The sequence below is a fragment of the Adelges cooleyi genome, unplaced genomic scaffold (genome assembly GCF_023614345.1).
Source record: "Adelges cooleyi isolate 19-005CV unplaced genomic scaffold, UGA_ACOO_1.1 ACOO_flye_CR_arks_rails_tigmint_CR_PRNA_574, whole genome shotgun sequence".
In the NCBI taxonomy this organism is placed as follows: domain Eukaryota; kingdom Metazoa; phylum Arthropoda; class Insecta; order Hemiptera; family Adelgidae; genus Adelges; species Adelges cooleyi.
In genome coordinates, this window is record NW_026096268.1 from 3,082,504 (window position 1) to 3,102,277 (window position 19,774).

At 29.8% G+C, this 19,774-nt stretch overlaps 6 protein-coding genes across 8 annotated transcripts; 3 read left to right on the forward strand and 3 right to left on the reverse strand.

Moving 5' to 3' along the window:
* Positions 1-234: 234 nt before the first annotated feature.
* LOC126843432 (anaphase-promoting complex subunit 13) lies at positions 235-879 on the forward strand. 2 transcript variants are annotated; one of them, XM_050580977.1, is made up of 2 exons: positions 235-400; positions 641-879. In XM_050580977.1, the coding sequence occupies exon 2, from the start codon at positions 646-648 to the stop codon at positions 877-879; it is 234 nt and encodes a 77-aa protein (XP_050436934.1). In that variant the 5' UTR covers positions 235-400; positions 641-645. The 2 variants fall into 2 exon arrangements, with proteins under 2 accessions (XP_050436934.1, XP_050436933.1); XM_050580976.1 differs by having other exon boundaries at positions 237-400; positions 622-879.
* Positions 880-890: 11 nt separating this feature from the next.
* On the forward strand, positions 891-2,249 carry LOC126843431 (AN1-type zinc finger protein 1-like). Its single transcript, XM_050580975.1, has 3 exons — positions 891-1,064; positions 1,244-1,459; positions 1,514-2,249. Exons 1-3 carry the CDS (start codon positions 891-893, stop codon positions 1,979-1,981), a joined length of 858 nt encoding a protein of 285 aa, XP_050436932.1. The 3' UTR covers positions 1,982-2,249.
* Positions 2,250-2,393: 144 nt separating this feature from the next.
* Positions 2,394-4,169, reverse strand: LOC126843430 (curved DNA-binding protein-like). The gene is made up of 3 exons (XM_050580973.1): positions 3,768-4,169; positions 3,229-3,651; positions 2,394-3,032 (listed from the first exon to the last, which is right to left on the reverse strand). The coding sequence occupies exons 1-3, from the start codon at positions 3,769-3,771 to the stop codon at positions 2,494-2,496; spliced, it is 966 nt and encodes a 321-aa protein (XP_050436930.1). The 5' UTR covers positions 3,772-4,169; the 3' UTR covers positions 2,394-2,493.
* Positions 4,170-5,650: 1,481 nt separating this feature from the next.
* LOC126842815 (general transcription and DNA repair factor IIH helicase subunit XPD) lies at positions 5,651-8,323 on the reverse strand. Its single transcript, XM_050579984.1, has 2 exons — positions 6,323-8,323; positions 5,651-6,234 (listed from the first exon to the last, which is right to left on the reverse strand). Exons 1-2 carry the CDS (start codon positions 8,121-8,123, stop codon positions 5,765-5,767), a joined length of 2,271 nt encoding a protein of 756 aa, XP_050435941.1. The 5' UTR covers positions 8,124-8,323; the 3' UTR covers positions 5,651-5,764.
* Positions 8,324-9,311: 988 nt separating this feature from the next.
* Positions 9,312-12,534, forward strand: LOC126843265 (replication factor C subunit 3). The gene is made up of 7 exons (XM_050580672.1): positions 9,312-9,539; positions 9,604-9,741; positions 9,801-9,966; positions 10,406-10,605; positions 10,755-10,873; positions 10,965-11,133; positions 12,183-12,534. The coding sequence occupies exons 1-7, from the start codon at positions 9,453-9,455 to the stop codon at positions 12,369-12,371; spliced, it is 1,068 nt and encodes a 355-aa protein (XP_050436629.1). The 5' UTR covers positions 9,312-9,452; the 3' UTR covers positions 12,372-12,534.
* Positions 12,535-13,441: 907 nt separating this feature from the next.
* LOC126843264 (46 kDa FK506-binding nuclear protein) lies at positions 13,442-18,262 on the reverse strand. 2 transcript variants are annotated; one of them, XM_050580671.1, is made up of 9 exons: positions 18,015-18,262; positions 17,733-17,828; positions 17,208-17,375; positions 16,935-17,054; positions 16,602-16,742; positions 15,240-15,517; positions 14,992-15,174; positions 14,106-14,284; positions 13,442-14,026 (listed from the first exon to the last, which is right to left on the reverse strand). In XM_050580671.1, the coding sequence occupies exons 1-9, from the start codon at positions 18,022-18,024 to the stop codon at positions 13,945-13,947; spliced, it is 1,257 nt and encodes a 418-aa protein (XP_050436628.1). In that variant the 5' UTR covers positions 18,025-18,262; the 3' UTR covers positions 13,442-13,944. The 2 variants fall into 2 exon arrangements, with proteins under 2 accessions (XP_050436628.1, XP_050436627.1); XM_050580670.1 differs by having other exon boundaries at positions 15,240-15,541; positions 18,015-18,261.
* Positions 18,263-19,774: the final 1,512 nt, after the last annotated feature.

A 19,774-nucleotide genomic window follows, 5' to 3' on the forward strand; every position in this document is an offset into this window, starting at 1 on the left:
CCATCTTGGTGGGAATTAGAACCTTATCACGCGAGAATAATTCATGATTATAACAATCCCATATTTACTATTGATATAATAATATATACAGATGTATATTATATGCATTGATAACACACATAAATCCCACCAGAATGGCGGACAGTCGGCTTCAATTCTTATCGCCAGTTAGCAATCTAGTTTATTATATATATCTGTGGATATTCCATTTTTAATTGATAACAATATAAGACTAATCAGTACTAAGATTTCAGTAGTCATTAGTCATTACTCAATAGTCATTAGTAATTTAAATCATTCTAGTGCGAAATTATTCTTAGCGCTAAGAAGTGGCAGTTTTTACGTTACTTGATTTAATGCTACAAAAAGATTATAAAATAGGTGTTTGACTAAAAATAAGGTTTGTTTGGCTATGTTTATTGTTTTTATATTAGCAAAAATGTGTGCCTTTTCAAATTCTTATAAATCATTCTCATACATATTATGTTTTTCTATTTAAACGACATAGGGCATTTATTTACCATAACTCAAAAATATATCTAAAAAGCTGGCAACTTTTTTTTTTGGTTTACATTTAAATAAATGAGGACCACATCATATTCATTTTGCTAATGTTTACAGGTAACTTTTGTTTACATAGATGTTATGGATAGTATTCCGTCGGTTAATCCTCGTCTAGAAAAATTAATCGACGATACATGGCGTCAAGATAAATTGCCATTTGATGAAATCATAGTGCCGATTAAAGAATTACCTGATCCTGAAGCAGACGCCACTGATGCACATTTAACACTAACTCAACAGGATACTAAGTGGTCTGATTTAGCTTTGTCGAACATACTAAGCGACAATCCATTACCTCCGCCGCCTAGGATTTAGTGCTCGAAACAATGGAGTTTCCTAATTTTGGAAAACAATGTGCTCACACAGATTGTAAACAGTTAGATTTCTTGCCAGTTGAATGTGGAGTATGTCAAATGAAGTTCTGTAAAGACCATTCAAGACCAGATAGTCATCAATGTGCTGCGCCACCTTCAAAATTAGAGGATCCCAAAATAAAACTAGTAAGAGAATATATTATATATTTATGTGTGCTAATCTAACAGTAGCGATTGTAAATAATGCTTGACCGTACATTTTAATCAGACAAATTGACTAAATTTGTCTTAGAAAAATTAATCTAGAATAGTTTAAAAATTAAGTAAATTTAAATTTGAAAAAAATTCTACTTATTATCTTTTAGGAGACAAATTGGTATCAGTGTACATTTAACACTTGCGAAACAAAAAATCCATGTGAAATGTTGTGTCCAAAGTGTGACAAACACTATTGCCTTGCTCATAGGCACCATGGGTGTCTTGATGATCTCCCAGGATCGGAGCGTAGGAAAGTTTTAAGAGAAGCGGCCAAAAAATCTAAAGACCAGTTTGCAATTGCTAAAGAAGAAGCTGATAAAAAAGTAATATTTTTTCTAACAATTTTTTTTTATTCTCAAAATTATATTCACCTTTAGATCGAAGCTGGTTTGAGACTAGCAGAACTACAGCCTGAAAAACGACGGATGGCTCAACAGATACGATTAATGAAACTTAAGGGCAAAGCTTTAGGAGACAACAAAATACCAACTAGTGATAGAGTTTATTTCTCTATTTATCCTCCTATGAAAGAGAATCAAATTATTCCTGCATTACCTTTATTCACCAGTAAAAATTGGACAGTTGGTCGAACTATCGATTTATTTGCAGTTCGTCTAAAAATTGAAAATAGAAACGATAAAGTTAATACGCCGAAACTTCGTCTTTTTAAATTAGATGATGGTCAACATTTATCAAATCCAATGGATTATGTAATTGGACGAATGATTAATGATGGATTAATATGTAACGGGGATGCATTGATTCTTCATTATGTTGACGATTCAAAAACTCCCATTCAAATAGAACCGGAATGTTTGGAAAAATACAAACTTGTGTCTATATAAACTATAAATGCATTACATGCAAACTAACAAAATACATTTTCACTAAAATAAACAAATTGCAGCTTAAATTTAAAAACTATTATACATCAATTGAATCATTTTTCTTTATATGGTGTTCTTACAGCTTACTTGAGCTAAAATTATTCCTATATTCATATAAATAACTTTGAATTTTCAGTTTGATGTCTTAGATGTGCAAAACAATGTACAGAACATATGTAAATATTATCATAATTTTGCATGTCTTTTTTTATATTGTATTTACAAAATTTCCATTATTAGGCAAATATTATTGTACTTTGTTTTTTTTAAATTACATTGGAATGAATTTGTCATGATTGAAAACCTGCAATTTGTGTAAAACTAATAAAAAAAAAAAAAGTATAATTTATATTTTATACACAGACTTGATATTTCTTAAATGTAATACCAATTATTTATAACAATAACAGTTGGTTTTATTATATCATAATAATATTATAAATAATTAACATTTAAAAAAATTAAAACCATCAGTTTTTTTCATGTAGGTAAAATAAGATGAATGACTGATTTTTTTCTACTCCTCCTGGAACTTCTACAATTAAAACTTGTTCGTCTTTATGTACCTGAACTCTAATAGTTTTACCACGAATTGCTTCTAGTTCAGTTAGAGAAACGCACATCCTCTCATGGCCTAATACATTTCCTAGGAAACTAAATAATATATTGTCGTCAATTTGACTTTTGATTAACATGTTAAAGGTTATGTTTTTCAATACTGTTGTCCACAATAACTGAAACGCGTGATACATAATAATTTTGAGCACACGGTTTTTGATAAAAGTAAACAGCATTAAGTCTACTTGAGCTTTGACAACATTCTTAGGCACTGTAACAATATTTATGTAAATATTATGGGGCCTCAGCTGTTCATAGTTAGAATTAGTATAAGGGTTACTATAAAAGTTTGACTTTCTTTTGGTAAAGTCATGATATGATGACTGATAACGTCCTTTTGATGAGTTTGATGTCCAGTGGCTTGAGGTACTTGAGTTATTATTGCTGAAATCTAAAAAAAAAAATATAAATATTATAGTACAATATACATTTCAATTAAACTAGATTTCATATACTACAAATAATATTATTTTTGTTTATCAATAATAATATAATACCAGTTGTCAATAACACATTATTACGTATTTAATGAAGTTTAACTTTTTTGCGTGCAGCGAGACACAGTTTTACTTTATATTTATACGTACCGTTATCATAAGTCATTCGACTAGATTCATTACTAAGAATATCATAGGCCTCTTTAATGTCCCTAAACTTTTGAGTTGTGGTCCCTCCATTTTTATCTGGATGGTGTTTCATAGCTAAGCCGTAGTAAGCATTTTTTATTTCCTTTTGGTTAGCAGTTTTGGGAACACCGAGCACTTCATAATAATTTTTTCTTGCAAAATTAAATTGACTAGTATTCAGATGTCGTTTCAAGGTGAAGTAAACAACAATATGATTTCTTTCCAAAAATAGAACAGACTTTACCAATTGAGAGAAATTGCAATGAACCGTTTTGATGCAATGACATTTTAATAACCTTAAAGGAATTGTAACTTTGACATGCATAGCGACTGTGAACTTCGGTTTAAATACTGTTTGAAGTACATTGCGCGTTGCCAAAAAACCTATAGAATAAAATATTTTAAATACAAGGCCATAGTCTTGACCATATAATAATATTTTAAATAAAAGAAAATCCATATAATAATTTGTCAAAAAACATTAATTCAAAATAACTTACTCATTTGTAGTGTAATGTATCGTACTGACAATTGTATGGAATTGCATTTATGAAATACATATATTAACTAGAAAGTATACGTTTTTAAATAATAAGCCGGTTAGCAGTTTTAGTATTGCGGTACTTAACCTCGATAAGCATTGTATCTTGAAAAAGTAACTTTAGATTTTTATAATAAAAATGATAAAACATAATATTTATATAAAGTAAAATATTACTGTATGCTCTATCCAATATCCTAACGAGTGTAAAACTAGAAATTTCATTCTAGCAATTTGTGATAACGATTTTCCTTATGGACCGCAGTAGTTACCTAAGAAATATCATGATATCTACGGCTAGAGGCCGCCGCATATTCCGTGTATGCGACAGCGACGACCGATCCGCCGTGGCCCGGCAAACACGCCACTACCGCCGCGCCCAGGACCGAGCCACTACGACTCGGGCGAACTAAGGTGGCGACGGGCACATCGCCGCACCAGCTGCCGCCGGCAAACACGACATCGCCGACTGCCGGCCACATATAAGTAAAAATTCTATATTTTATTAAAAAATTTCTAAATTTCATAAAATTTTTATGAAATATATATATGTATATATAAATAAATTTTGTAGACATTTTTTAATAAAATATAGAATTTTTATGAAATATAGTAATTTTATAATAAGATATAGAATTTTTATGAAATATAGAAATTTTATAATAAAGTATAGGTTTTATGAAATTTAGAACTTTTATAATAAAATATAGAATTTTTATGAAATATGGGGAAGGTACCTATAGTATTTGTGCGCGTTTGACCGAAAATCGTGTTGCGGCTCGGGTATATTTTCCGGGTTGAGGAGTCCGCTAATTAAACTTACATATTTAAAAAGCTAAGAAAATTTCTCATAGGACGGGTATAGGGAAAAAGGTCACTCGCCTGGGGTTATATTTTTAATAAATTTATGAACGGGACAAGTGCGCGGCCCGGTGTGAAAATCGTAGTGCGGCTGTAGGTCATGGCTTGGTTCCGGGCCACGCGGCGGTGGTGTCGTGTTTGCAGGGCCGCGGCAGATGGTGCGGCGATGTGTCCGGCAGTCGGCGATGTTGTGTATACACCGTTGAATACAGTTTATTGAAATATGTAATCTATTTTTAATTTTTTTAATCGATTATTATTTTATTTGAATAATGCCCAACTCTGCATAATATTATGATGTAACTAACAAATGTAATTTTTAATTTTTCAGTCATGGTATATCATAGTTTATAATACATTCTAAGCTCTAGACATTTTTTATTCTATCAACATAAATTTTTTTAAACTACTGAACTAAACTAAAGCTCATTTTGATTCCTCACAAAATAATTTAACTACATTTCTCTAAGTGATATGTTTATCAAAATTCATCTAGATATCTACTACTTTAAAATACATGTAATTTAATGTATAAATTAACTTAACTATAATATAGCTCCATTGCAATAATATAGATTTTGTTTTGACAATGTTGTGTTAATTGGTAGTTAATTTTTCTACATAATATTTGCATTACACACACACCAAAAACAAATTTAAAGACTTAATAGTATTTCCTTTTTCTAATTACACATTGTATTTATAGTTTATTTGAACTGTTTATTTTCAAAATTTATTTGTTGAGCCAAATATTAATTTAAATAAAGGCTATAAAAAAAAAAAAGGATATTTCTGAAGATTTAAACAATTTATTATATACCAATTAAAAATTGAAAATCAACAGTGTTAACCTAATATTAAATTTTATTAAACTCATTAAGAATTTAAACTCCAAACTCAATAAAAAAAAAGTTTTATATATACAAACTCTAAGTATTAAACTGTTAAAGTTAACAGTCTGAATCTGAACAACAAATGCTTTATAAAAAAATATATTCTGTATTATTTTTTAAAAATGAACTTTTATTGTATAAGTTTCCACAAAACTTTGAAAATATAAATTACAAACAGGTACAAAATTTAAACATGATTTAGTTATACTTTTTGAAGTACTTTGGATAAGAAATCAGTTTTATTAAGCCCATTGACATCTAATAAGGAAACACCCATTTGATTTTCAACAGGATCTGGTTGCGCTATGTATCTTAACCATCTTTTAGACATTTGAGCAGCTTCATCTACAGTTAAATTACATACACTGTCAGTGAGGTAAGCTTGAATCCATTTTGGTAATTTTGATCTTTTGTCGTGTCTAGCAAATCGTTTATCAGCAAAAACCATTATTCCATAATCCATTTTACCACGAATAGCTCGTCCCACGCATTGAGCAGTATGACGCATTGCATCAAATGTTAGAAAGTCTCCTTCAGATATTTGATACTGGGTGCACAAATATTCCATACGAGCTTTTAATATACGACACTGAGTGTATACATACGGCATACCCATGACAATCACTGCTCGACCATAGTGATGGTCAAAATCCATTCCTTCAGAAACCTTTCCTAAAAATAGTGAAAAGATTACATGTCATTGTCCAGTTCAATATTGTACTGAAATAGATATATACATATGTATGTATTAAAAACATACCTCTTGCCACAGACAGTAGTAATGCACCTTTTCCTCGTTCAACTGCCTCAGCATAACATTTTATAGCATGGTTGGTTACGACAATATTTTGAGTTTCAATAAATATCAATTTATAATCTAATATTTTCTCAATGATTCCTTGATCGTACCAGGCAGCCACCACAGACTTCATATAAAGGTATGACGGAAAGAAACACACTACGCCGTCTGGAACTACTTTAACCATTTCTAACAATAAATGTCCATAATTACGTGCAACAGAAGAATCTTCTCTCGATTCCCATTTGGATGTCAAAGCGACTTGGTCATTTCCTCTACCAACGACCATCGGCAAAAAACATTGTCTGGACAAAGTCATGGTTAACGATGTCATTATCACCGGGTTGATGTTGAGAATTTTTGGATACATATCTAATGGTGACAATGTCCCAGAAGTTATAACCACTGTGTTAAAATAATCTAACACTGGTTTAATTGCTATTGAAGCATCTAAACAACTGAAATGCATAACACAACAGTCAGTTGAAGATTTTTCATCGAAAGGTTCTATAATAATCATAAATCCTTTCATATAGGTTGAAACTAAGGTAGCGAATTGAGCTACTGTGATAAGTGATGAGAAATCGACAATATCAGAAATTTCTAAAGTTTTTAGTAATGATGACAGACGCTCAGTACAAAATCTTAGAGGTTTTCTGTCTATACAAACTCTTTGATAGACATCTTTAATAAACATAATAGGAGTCTCTTGCACAACGGTGGTAGAGTTCATTCTAACTTTTAAGTACATGATAAATCTCTTCATGAACCCAATATAATGTTCAGCACTTCTAATGCTACCTGGAAGTTCTGTAATTTTCAATACCTGGTCGGGCACAATTGGATTTGCTAATGCAGCATTGGCTTCACGATTTTTATAGATTTCTCTCAGGCCATCAACCATTTTTCTATACTCTTCTTTTAACTTTTGCGCATCTCTCTCTTTCATAGCAGCGATTTCACTGTCGAGTTTGTTTAATCCATCAATAGCTTTGTCTAAGTTGTGGCTCGTAATATGAGAACTCAAAGAGTCTATACAGACATTATCTATATTGTGAGCTTCATCAAAGACTACAATAGTGTTTTTATTAAAATCCTTAGACACAATGCCAGCAATTTTAGGATCCAAAAGATAATGATAACTGTAAATAACAACATTGGCATGAATGAGCGTCTGCCTTGATAAAAAATAAGGGCATACACCTTGTTTGTTGCCCAAGTCTTTTAAGTCATCTAAATTGTAAATATTAGGTGGTAAAAGTGTGTCCCTTCCGAGTGAATCAAGTTTTTCATAAAAGCTACACACGTTAACGTCTTCGCCCTCAGCGAAACGTGCACGAACAAATGGTGCGGTCAGAGCATGACACCGTGCATCTACAACACGGCCATTATGTTCATCGACCAAGGAAGGATTGATACATAGGTTTCGACGAGCTGAAAGTATTATTCCGAGAATGTTAGCATCTTGCTTATTTGTTTTGTAGTAATCACATAATACGCGCAATTCTTCAGCTGCTTTTTGGATTTCTGACAACGTTCTCGTGCTGTACAACAGCTTGGTAAGTTTTGCAGGATATTTTAACATGTATGCTACAATTAGTGAAAGAATTGTGACGGTTTTACCAGTTCCCGAAGGCATTTCTATTAGACAATGTCCTTTAGCATCAATACCTTTTTTGAGCTCCACCATGTACGCATACTGTTCTGGATAAATGTATTCATATGGGAAAAGAACTTCAAGTTCATCTATTAGGAACTTCATTTTGCTTAAAAATATCACTTATTAACTATAGAAATATATGACACTCCTTAAAAAATAAACATTTTGAAATTGAATACTAATATTTAATTTTGTTGTATAATTAGATTTATATTTATTGTTGTTGTTACTTGTCATAAATATTTTTAAGTCTATGGTACTAAATACACAGGCGCACAGCATTCTGTTATGTTATCAGTGTTATCAGATATCAGTATTGTTTTTATTACGGCGGGAGTCGGAACGCTGTCACTTCTACCACAGAATATATGAAAACAGATTATTCACTCTCGAGGTAAACAAAAAATGAGCTGATAAGCACTGCGCCGAGACCAGTGCGACCATGTCAGCCGGAACGAAATTATCGAACTTGAATTTACCACAGATTATATGATTATTTCATATAATCGGTGTATTTACCATATTAAATGTTAAAAAAATAATTAATGTTATATAGGTAATAATATTGACCCCATCGATAACCCTAATATTCACTGTGTTTGAATAGGTAGATCATTATCTTAAAACATTTCATTGTGTCTGGTTATTATCTATTAGTGGTCTCGTCTATCGGGTATTATATGATTTGTAGGCTTCTGGATTTGGAATACCGAAGACATATAATAATAATTATAAGGTAAAATTTGCAGTCATAGAAAACATTAACGTATATAGGATTTTTCCTCGTGGGGAGGGGATATACAGATTTTAACAGCCATACCTATTCAATATAAACATATAATCATAAAATTCCGTAGGGCAAGACGGTGCGTTTTTTTCATTATTCCAAGTATAACGCTCAATACATAGTTTAGAAATAAGGACTATTTTAACATATTTAAATGACTGTAACTTTACAAAAAATACATTTTTTTTTAAAACGCACCGTCATGCCCTCCAGAATATTGTTCTCTTTTAATATTATAATGGGTTCTTTTACTCTAAAACCAAAATTAAGCGAGTTATTTTCAGTTGGCGTAAACATGTTTTTACCACTGAAAATGACCGGTGCGACGCCCTCTTAATTTCCACATGACCGCAAAAGCTGCATGCCCGCTTGTATTTTTTGAAATTATTTCCAACATACTATACAGGCTGTCCATTAGTATGTATACGAAATAAATCTGATTCCAGCAGGTAACTGACACTGGACACATTAATTTGATAATATTCCCGCCTAAAAAGTAAAAACAATCATCCGTACTTGTAATCCTAATTTTCATAAATCGAAATATCAACTTTTTTTCTTTTTCTTTGAACCTTTTCCTTTAGAATAATTATAAATATTACAAATTAATTAGCGTACATTTATAAAATCGTAATACATTCACAATGAGTTTGTGGGCAGACAAATACAGGCCTCACTCTTTACAAAAAGTCGACTACCACTTAGCTCAAGCTCAATACTTGATTAATCTTGTGGGTTCTAACTTTTTTACGATTATATAGAATACGAATAAAATACAATTTTAATTTCTTATAGGTCAACCAAGGTGATTTTCCTCATTTACTGTTTTATGGACCCAATGGTGCCGGTAAAAAGACTCGCATTCTCGCTTTACTACGACAGTTATACGGTCCTGGAGTTGAACGACTACGTACTGAGCACATGAACTTTATGGTATTTTTAAAATATATTATTTCCGATTAAATTAGAGAATTCAATATTTTATTTTTTAGACGCCATCAAACAAGAAATTTGAAATTATGACCGTTGCGAGTAATTATCACATTGAGGTAAATGCCAGTGATGCAGGTATGTATGATCGTATTGTTGTAATGGAACTGATCAAAACCGTAGCACAAACTCATCAACTGGACTCGACTAAACAACGACATTTTAAAGGTAACTATACAAGTCAATCTTTTTTAGAAAAAAAATTCTTTTCGATTTAGGTGCCTATGTAATTATTGTTACTTTCTTAACCACATAAGGCTTTTAGGAATTTAGTAAAGTGTAACTGAAGTATAAATTTTTGTCTAAATTCCTGGTTTAAACTTTACTTAATATTATGTTCAAGAATATCTTAAATTTTATGAATTCAATTATCTTCACTAATTTATAACTATTCTATTTTACGTTAGATTTACTTTTCATATATGATACATCTACATTTAATTTTTGGCTGTAACTCTAAAACTTAAACTGTTTTCAGCTTCAGGGCATAAAATATACTTACTAAAAAAAACCATTTAACCTTGAAATAGATTCATTTCAATTATGCTGTCAAGTCATAGACATATAATATCTTTTATTTTTTTACATCTTTTTGTTTGTTTTTCAGTGATTCTTTTGACTGAAGTAGATCGATTGACAAAAGAAGCACAACAAGCTTTAAGACGGACAATGGAAAAGTATATGGCTACTTGTCGTATAATTTTATGTGCTAATTCTATTGCTCAAGTCATACCTGCTATAAGGAGTAGATGTTTGGCGGTACGCATACCAGCTCCAACACAGGACACCATTTGTAATATTTTAAAAGTTAGTAAATTTACATTAATTTTTCTACCATATTTTATTTTTTTGTAGTCAATCATAAGGTGATTTTTATAATAGTAAAATAAGCTTATATTAATTAAAAAATCATCTAACAAAAGTATGTCATCTAAAAAACTTTATTTTCTATTCAGACTATTTGCAAAAAAGAAGGCTTGATTATGCCAGATGGATTAGCCGTACTATTATCACAGAATTGTGAGCGAAACTTACGACGAGCTATTTTAATGTTGGAAGCCAGTAAAGTCAAACAGTTAGTGTCTACAATATATCAGTCATATACCATTTGAAGATAATAATGTACATAATAAACATTAGTGTTTTATTGTATACCTGTTACTTAGGTATCCATTTGATGAAAATCAAAGTGTAGTCATACCGGATTGGCAATTGTACATTGAAGACACTGCAAAACAAATATTAAGCCAGCAGACTCCGGGAAAATTATTGGAAGTTCGTTCTATGTTGTATGAATTAATTGTACACGGAATTCCAACTAACGTAATTTTTAAGGTATGACATATTCCATTAATGAATTTTAATCAACCATTATTCAGTGGTATTAAAATTATTTAAAAGCTTTGATGCGAAATTGAGAAGGTATATAACATATATTTTACAATGATGTGTCTTTTTAACCTATCAATTTCAATCGCATAGTAAGTCTATACATTAACATTTGCACCTCAAAGGTACTCAAGGCCAAAAATTAAAACACTTAAAGAATGTGCACAGTTTTTCAACTTCAAATTATAGTCGCTATATAACTTTTTGAAAATATTTGAATCAAACTCGTATGAGATATTCTTAAATATAATAAAAAAATAAGAAATTATTGGTAACCTATCCTCCAGAAGAGCTGGAAACGTTTTTATTTGGTTTTTCCAGTCGTATTTAGACTTAACATGTACAATTTCTTTTTTAACAAACAAAGAAGCTAAAACACAGTTATTAACACAATCGTTTTTGTAAAATGTAATATAGTCCTTATTTATTTATGCAATTTTTGTTGAAATTGGATATATTTTCATGTATACAGAGTGATCAACTTAACGTTAGGCACATTATTTTTGGAAAATTGTTTTGTTAACATTTTTACAATATTATAAATTTTCCAATAGATCAGTGAAAAATGTTCTGTAAATTATTATCCACTACAAAAATAACTTTTACACTTTTGTGTAATCGATTAAAATTAAAAAATTATATACAAATTTGTTGTCTATAAATAATTAAAATTTAATAGTTTTTACCTTCTTATCAAAAATAACTCCCATTCAACATCATGTAGCTTAACAGGCCATGAAAACCCAACGATGCCATCATAAGATGGTTTCTTGACAAATTCTAACTGGGACAAGTCGTCAGTCTGTCTTCAGAGAGGGGGATGGCAGCTCCTTTTCACCGGACGATTGCTCGCCCAGCAAACAGAGCGCTTGTAACCAAGTTCTAGCCAGCGACAGTGAGCGCTAAAACACTGCCACCTTACCCACTCGACCACTCCTTTTCCTGAGCCTTTCCTATTGTGTAGCTATTTTTATTATATTAATTTTTTTTTTTAGTTTCTACTAAAAGAATTAGTCAAAAACTGTGATATGGCTTTGAAAAGAGAAATCGTCGATATAGCATCGTTTTATGAACACAGCTTATTAAAAGGCAACAAGACAATGTTCCATCTAGAAGCTTTTGTCGCCAAATTCATGCTTCTTTATTCCAAATTCATGGAAGAGTCACTGGGTAGCGTATTCTAGTTATATATTTAAACTTAAATAATATATTTTTATTAATAACAACACAGTGTAATTATATTGATTTGTAAATGGTATTTTTTAATTGAAGTTCTTGAGATAAAATAACATATAAATAATTTTAAAAAGAATTGTCAAAATTATAATTATTATTTTTTCCTTTAAATATTATTATTATTTATCTTCATTCTGTATCAGTATTCAAGTAATAACCTGTCAGGTGTATGCTGCAAGTCTGCTGACAAGTAAATACTACGGTTGATCCTGACGTCAGATACAAGTCTAACGGCGTCTGATATCTGTTTGCTTCGTGTAGGTGACAAATAATTACGCCATTATCGCCCTTATAACGTTTTATTTTTAGTGTGAATTTCTGTCTGTTGTTAATTACAAAAAGTGGCTTTTGCGAACCAAAATTTATTGAACTTAATTCTCGTCTTATAAATGCTCCATAATCTATATCCAAGGCGGCCATTGTTAAATGTAATGTTCTCTCGACTTCAAATGATGTTTCAATGCCACACCTTTGACATAACGTTTCTGAATGTTGACGATATAACTTTACACAGGAGTCCACGTCTCTTGGAATCAACACAAAGCTGAAAAAACGCATTGTCACTTTCGTTATTACTAGATATAATTTTTGTTGAATTTGAATAATGAATGAATAAAATTGAATTTTTAACAATTAATTTATGAGACTAACCAAGTATTACGTACCTCTGTACATTATTTTACTGCCCACGTCATTGATAATTTTTTTTTCTAGTCATGTATCTGGTTTTTTAAAGATAAATAATGTTTATTATACAAAACTGTGATAGGACTATGATAAAACAAATAGAATATAATTTCAGTATGGATTAAAAAAATGATGCATACATACATATCTAAAAAAAAGGCTTGATTACAATTTTTATATCAATTGCCAAAACACTGAATTGTCTTCATTGAAGCGAATTATTCATTATTACCTTATTATCAACAATTGTTCAAATTGTAACACCTTGAAAATTGTTTTATAAATAATATTATCATGAACATTAAGTTATTAGTAAAAACGAAAAAAAATATAATCATTTATACAACATTTATTATGTAAAAACTTCAAAAAAATTGTCATTTATAATATATTTTGTCATTAACAACTAGAATAGCATGTTTTTCATAAAAAAAGAACAATAAAAGATAAGAATTATCTTACAACAGTATACTAATAAAAACTTTACACAAAATGGCAATTTAATTACCAAATTATTTGAAACTTGATAATATTAAAATGAATTGTACTTCAAAACCAAATTGACCATAAATAAAAACAAAATGTTTTGTGAAAGCTTTATGTATACATATTGGCATCCAATACATTCTGTAACCAGCATAATAAATTAATATTGATGTATTTTATACTGTTAAATAAGTAAAACACAATAAAAAAAAAAATACTGCAAGTCAGTTTTACAATGCAAGTTAATTTAAGGTATGGAAATAATATTCAAAGATTTTAAATGATGATAAAAAAAAAAGGAATTGACAAATCATAATTAGGAATACCAGTTGGAATAAATGAATCAATTTAATTAACGTGTTTAAGTTCGACTTCAAAAACTAATGTGCTGTTAGGGGGTATTTCTGGTGGACTTCCTTTAGCGCCATATCTATATTAAAAAAAAAAATTTTTATAAAAAATAATGACAAACCAATTTTACCTAGACAGTAAAAAAAATATAAACTTACGCCATATGAGGTGGGCATATGACTTTCCTTTTGCCTCCAACTTTCATACCAGCAATACCGATATCCCAGCCTTTGATAACTTCACCACGTTGTAGTCCAAATTGGAAACCAGCTCCTTTCTGCATTGAGTCAAAAACTTTGCCGGTAGACTTGAGACGACCGATGTAATAAACTTTCACCTAAAATACCAGATTTCATATAGTAAGACAATTATTATACATATTAGTTTTTTAGTTAAGAATATTTTTTTTTTTCATAACGAGATTCGAATAAAAATAGAGTACAGTATTGATGGAGCAGTAACACAAGGGATTATTATAACTACAAGCGATAAAAAAGCACTTCAAATGTTTTGAAGAGAACTGACAGTGACAAAAAAAAAAGGTCAAGTACAAATTGTTCATTGACAGTAAATGTGTTTAAAGCCATCATTTGATATTTTTAAATTCATTAAAAATATGGTAACTGGTGTATATTGTATAGTCTAACACTGAAAATGTTGAGTGTAAAATATATCATATTGAAAAAAAAACTAACAAAAATATTTATAAAAAAATCAAAATTATATCAACAGGTAACAATATTTAATTGTATAAAGATTATTGTAACTGTTATGGTATTTAAAGTTATTTTTTTTTGTCTTTTTCTTAATCAAAATTAGACTACAGCATTTAAGAAAACTACGTGCTAAATAAATAATAAAAAAATAAAAATAATTACAAATCCCATCTCTTCTAAAGAAAACAGGTTTTGATTTTTGTTTAAGTAAAGCAATAGTACTGTACCTAAGAAAACCCAATACTTTTGAGTTGAAGCTAAAATATTAACTTTATGTTATTTATGACCGAGTTTAGTACTTCTGCAATAATATATATTAATAACTTACACTCTTTCCAGGTTTGGCAAGTGCCCCATCGCCGACTTTCAAATCTTGAATTATAACTCCGCCATTCAATTTTTGTTGCTGGTTCTGTTGCTTGTCTTTTGGTAATGGAGTATCTGGTTTGGTTTTGTCAAGTGGAGTTTTAGGTTCTTTGTTTTTCTTTTTTTTACTACTTTCAGGTGTACCCTTATAATATAAAAATTAAAAAAAAATTAAAATATCCACTTGGGACGATTAACATTAAAACTTACATTTAACAGCGATTGATTTGCGTCTGGTGTTTTAGGCACAGGAGTCTTTTGACCTTTGGGCGTTTTTTGCTCCTTTTTCGGAGTTTTTTGCTCCTTTTTTGGAGTTTTTTGCTCATTGCCATTTACTTGCTTTTTTGGAGTCTTCTGCTGCTCTGCCTTTGATTTTTTATTGATTACTGGTTCGTCATCGTCCTCTTCTTCTTCCTCATCATCATCTTCACTATCATCGTCTTCTTCATCTTCTAAATCCTCTTCCTCGTCATCGTCAGATTCATCAGCTTCATCATCAAATAAGTCACTTACTGTTAAAATTTTTTTTTTAAATAATTAGTTAAATGGACTGAAGTATTTTAAGAAACCCTAGAATAAGCTCAGTTTTTGGACAATTCAAAGGGAACAAACAAAACAATTAAAGAGGAAGGATGGAGCAAAATGTTACTTAAATTGTTGTCAGTACAACCAATAAAATTTACCAATAAACTGACTAAACTGTAGATGAACAGGCTTTTTTTAAGAACTAGGTATCTGTTTGCTTATGTTTTGATTGATTATTTTTTAGAAGAATTATTGTTCTTCAGTTGCTACCAAAATTAGTATGTTTGGCTGAAATAAGGATTATTTAATAGGCAAATACTACAGACTATGTTTTTTTTAGTGTTTACTAACAAATTACTTTTAGTGACAAAAGTTTGCCAAATGTACTTTGAGAATAATACAATTTGAGTTATAAAATTGTATTTAAAGATCGCCGCAATCAACATACAGCAGCCCCTGACGGTGGAACGTTTACTTGTGCTGTCATCGGATCTACTATCCCCGGCTCTTTTTTTTTGCCGCAATACCTTTGTCTGACAACGATTATATAAAATCGAAAAATGAAGTGTAGATGTGCACCAGCGGGCGCCCGCGCAAGTCGATATCAGCGATGTTCAAATGTCTATAACTCACAAACTAAGTTCGTCCAACAAAAAAGAATCGTGATCAGCATTAAAAGTACTATCAATTAAAAAAAAAAAATCTAATAAATAAAAAAGTGCCCGGTAAAGTAGATTTGTTAAAAAAAAAAGGACGTAGAAGGGCAGGCTAATACCTGCAGGAAGAGTCACAATGTAAAAAACCATTATCAGTACTATGCATGATCTTAAAACACTTGTAACTTAAACTAAATGCAAAAAAAAAAACGTCGAAGGGCAGAGCACTGCGAAACATCAGCATTGACCGTCATTAATGTATAGTTTGTGCACTATTTTGTACTTTATTTGAATGACGTATAACTTAAGTAGATTTGAACCGATTTAAGTAATGAAATATAATACTTTAAAGAATGAACAAACTAAATTTATACAGGTAATAGCAACTTACCATTTAATCCTTCTTCGTCACTATCATCTTCAAAGTCCATAACTTCATCATCGCTGTCTTCTTCATCAGACGCTTTACTGTCATCCAATTTAATTGCTTTTGCTTTTTTAGGTGATATTTGTTCAGATTTCCGTTTATTTCCTAAGCAATAATATGTCATAATAATTTATAGTTTATTATAAATAATATAGTTTGACTTAATAGTTATAGGTGATACAGGACACTGTTAATATTATTTTAATACCAAAATGATAATAATAATTTCCATATGAATTACTACATTGTATCAATCATAACAATTAGAATTGAAATATTTTGTACTTATATTATTACCTTGCTGTTTTAATTGATTTTTATTTGTAACTGGAGACTCTTCAACATCTTCTTCGTCTTCAGCCTCATCATCTTCACTTTCCATGTCTGAACCAAATTCATCACTTACATCGAGATATCCTGTAAATATAACAAATCGGTTGTTTACAACATAAATAAATGCTATTGAGTATTTAGATAGAATAGAAATAACAACACAAGATTGGCAGAACAAACACTAGACAAGCCATTATGCTAAGGAAACAGGTAACTAGTATATTGAAAAATAAATACCTGTCATATGTATATTTGCCGAAGCAGTGGTTATAAATTTTAAATCTGTCCCCTGTAAAAAAACGTGGTCTAATGGACATTGGAACAGTTTAGATCCTTTGGATAGATGGCAAAGTATGACACGTGGATTATTATCAGTTTCTACATATACTGTGTGAATGTCATCGGCTAAAAAATCATAATGCTCATTAGTTATAGAAGTTATTTAATTTAATATATTCTACATTATATTAATTTGTATTCAACACAACTATAATATTGGGAAAAAATTAATTTGTTCAACGTTTTTTTTATCAAAATGTCAATAAATAAATATTCAAAATTACTATGTTACATTCTACTATTTATAAATAAAGATTTAGGTACAACACATTTTAATATACCTCAATATATTCACTTACAAATTTTAATAAGCTCAGCAAGTCTTAACAACCAAATTAAATAAACGAATATGCCTAATAGGTAAGTATAATAACCCAAATTTGAGAATTTACTCAAATTTTATACTAGGTGGTTGATACTTACAATTTTTAACAGTTTTCAAGTCAAGTGTTGCCATTGACAGATGAAACGTATTATCCACTACCGTACTGTACTTTTTCCCAGGTTCTAAAACTATGCCTGTAAAACATACATACACACGTGATTTACTAATTTATTAATTTTGTATTTTCCTTTACTAAGCTCTAAGCATAATATGATTTATTAGTTTTAACACGAGACCAAAAATATTTTGTTATAATAAAAATTACACAACACGTGTTTTGAAAAATATATTTTATTAATATTATAATTAATAATACTCACTCCAAAACATATTGCTATTCGATTGAATACAAAAAACGTCGACGATTATTAGTTACTTTATTAAAAACTACTTCGGTAGTATGATGTAAACTTTACAAAAAATGTTTATAAGAATATGAATGTAATGATGTTTGAATTCCAAAAAGAACCGAAAACAACGTGACTTCCACAAAAACGAAGCCAATCACAAGTCAAATAACCATACAACCACTGTCCGCAACATTATAGAGCGAAAAGGATGACAGCCGACAGAAGAGAACGATTTGAAACAACATGCGGCGAAAACATTGTGCAGAACAGGCACCGATCTCAGTGTGACCAACATAACATTTTTTTATCAGGTAGACAATTTGGCGGGCAATTAAAAAATGCACAAAAACGAATTTTTAATCAATGACTGGCAGTGTATTTGTTTAGAAAACAATTATTTATTATTATACAAACTTTTTAAACGCAATTTTTTCATGACCAACTTGTTATTTATAACAAGTAAGTGCTAATCACACAGTAAGTGTGATTAGTAAAAATCTTTCAAAATTTGGAAAATTAAGAGTTAAAAATTAGATATTAAACTATTATAATTATTAAACATTCATCAGCAGACGTTATATTACAGTTCTTTTAAGCCATATAAAAAATCATTTTTTTATACTTCTAATGTACAAATTATTTATTGTTTTTCTTTAATTGTACATTTACAATTTTATTAGGTGCTTTGAGCATTTAAATAAAAATATTATACAAAAATATTAAGTAGGATTTTAGTATAAAATATTAATTAGTGTTTTGGGATATTAAATAAATAATTTAGTAAAGAGAACGAAAGGCGCTATATTTTATACAAATTAAGAATAAAACGCGAAGTCACTCTCTGATGTGTCTATCAAACCGATTTCAAATTTTTTTTTTTTTTTGTTATAAAGTTTAACATTTATTATATAGGACCTTAAAGGCCGATTTTTTATTATTGATTTTAAAATTGTATTATAAGCGTATATATTTTTATTTTTTACAGTTTTTTTTAATAAATCTAACCAATTTTCTAACAGCTAAATCAAAAATCGGACTTTGAACCCCCAATAGAAAAAAGTGTTAGTTTACATAAATAAAATTGAAATTCGTCCGATAGATACGTCAGAAAATGACTTCTGTGTAAAAAATCATGTTTTATCAAACTTTCGCCATAACTCGGAGAAAAATAACTTCAAAAGTCTTATAACTAGAAAAACTTAATATTTTAATAATTAACTAATTTTAAATTAATATTATTATACCAATAATTTAGTTTTCTTGTTTAAGTACACTTTATTGTATATTTTAATGTTGGTTTGGCGAGTACGTCTGGCTTAAAGAGTTGAATTTTGTAAAAGAAAACATAATTAATATTGATTGTTTTAAAATGTTTTTTTACAAAAATAAAACAGGGAGGGAGGGTAACAATATATTCTAATTTAACATCGGACAATATGCTATAGTGGAACATACATAAATTTCCCTGAGTTTTTTTTTTCTTGCCTTTAAAATATAATAAATTAATGAATTTAATATTATATATTTTTTAAGGCAGTTGACTTCACAACTTTAATCCAACAGTTAGAGTAGCAAAAAAAAAAAATGTTTTAAATTAAAACTGGGTATTTTTTTACACTACAGTAGGTACTCATTTAATAATTACTAAAAAAATTAGGTCTCTACGGCCATTTTAAAATCCATTTTGATCGCCTTATTCGGATTCGAGTTCATTGTGCGTTAGTGTGTCT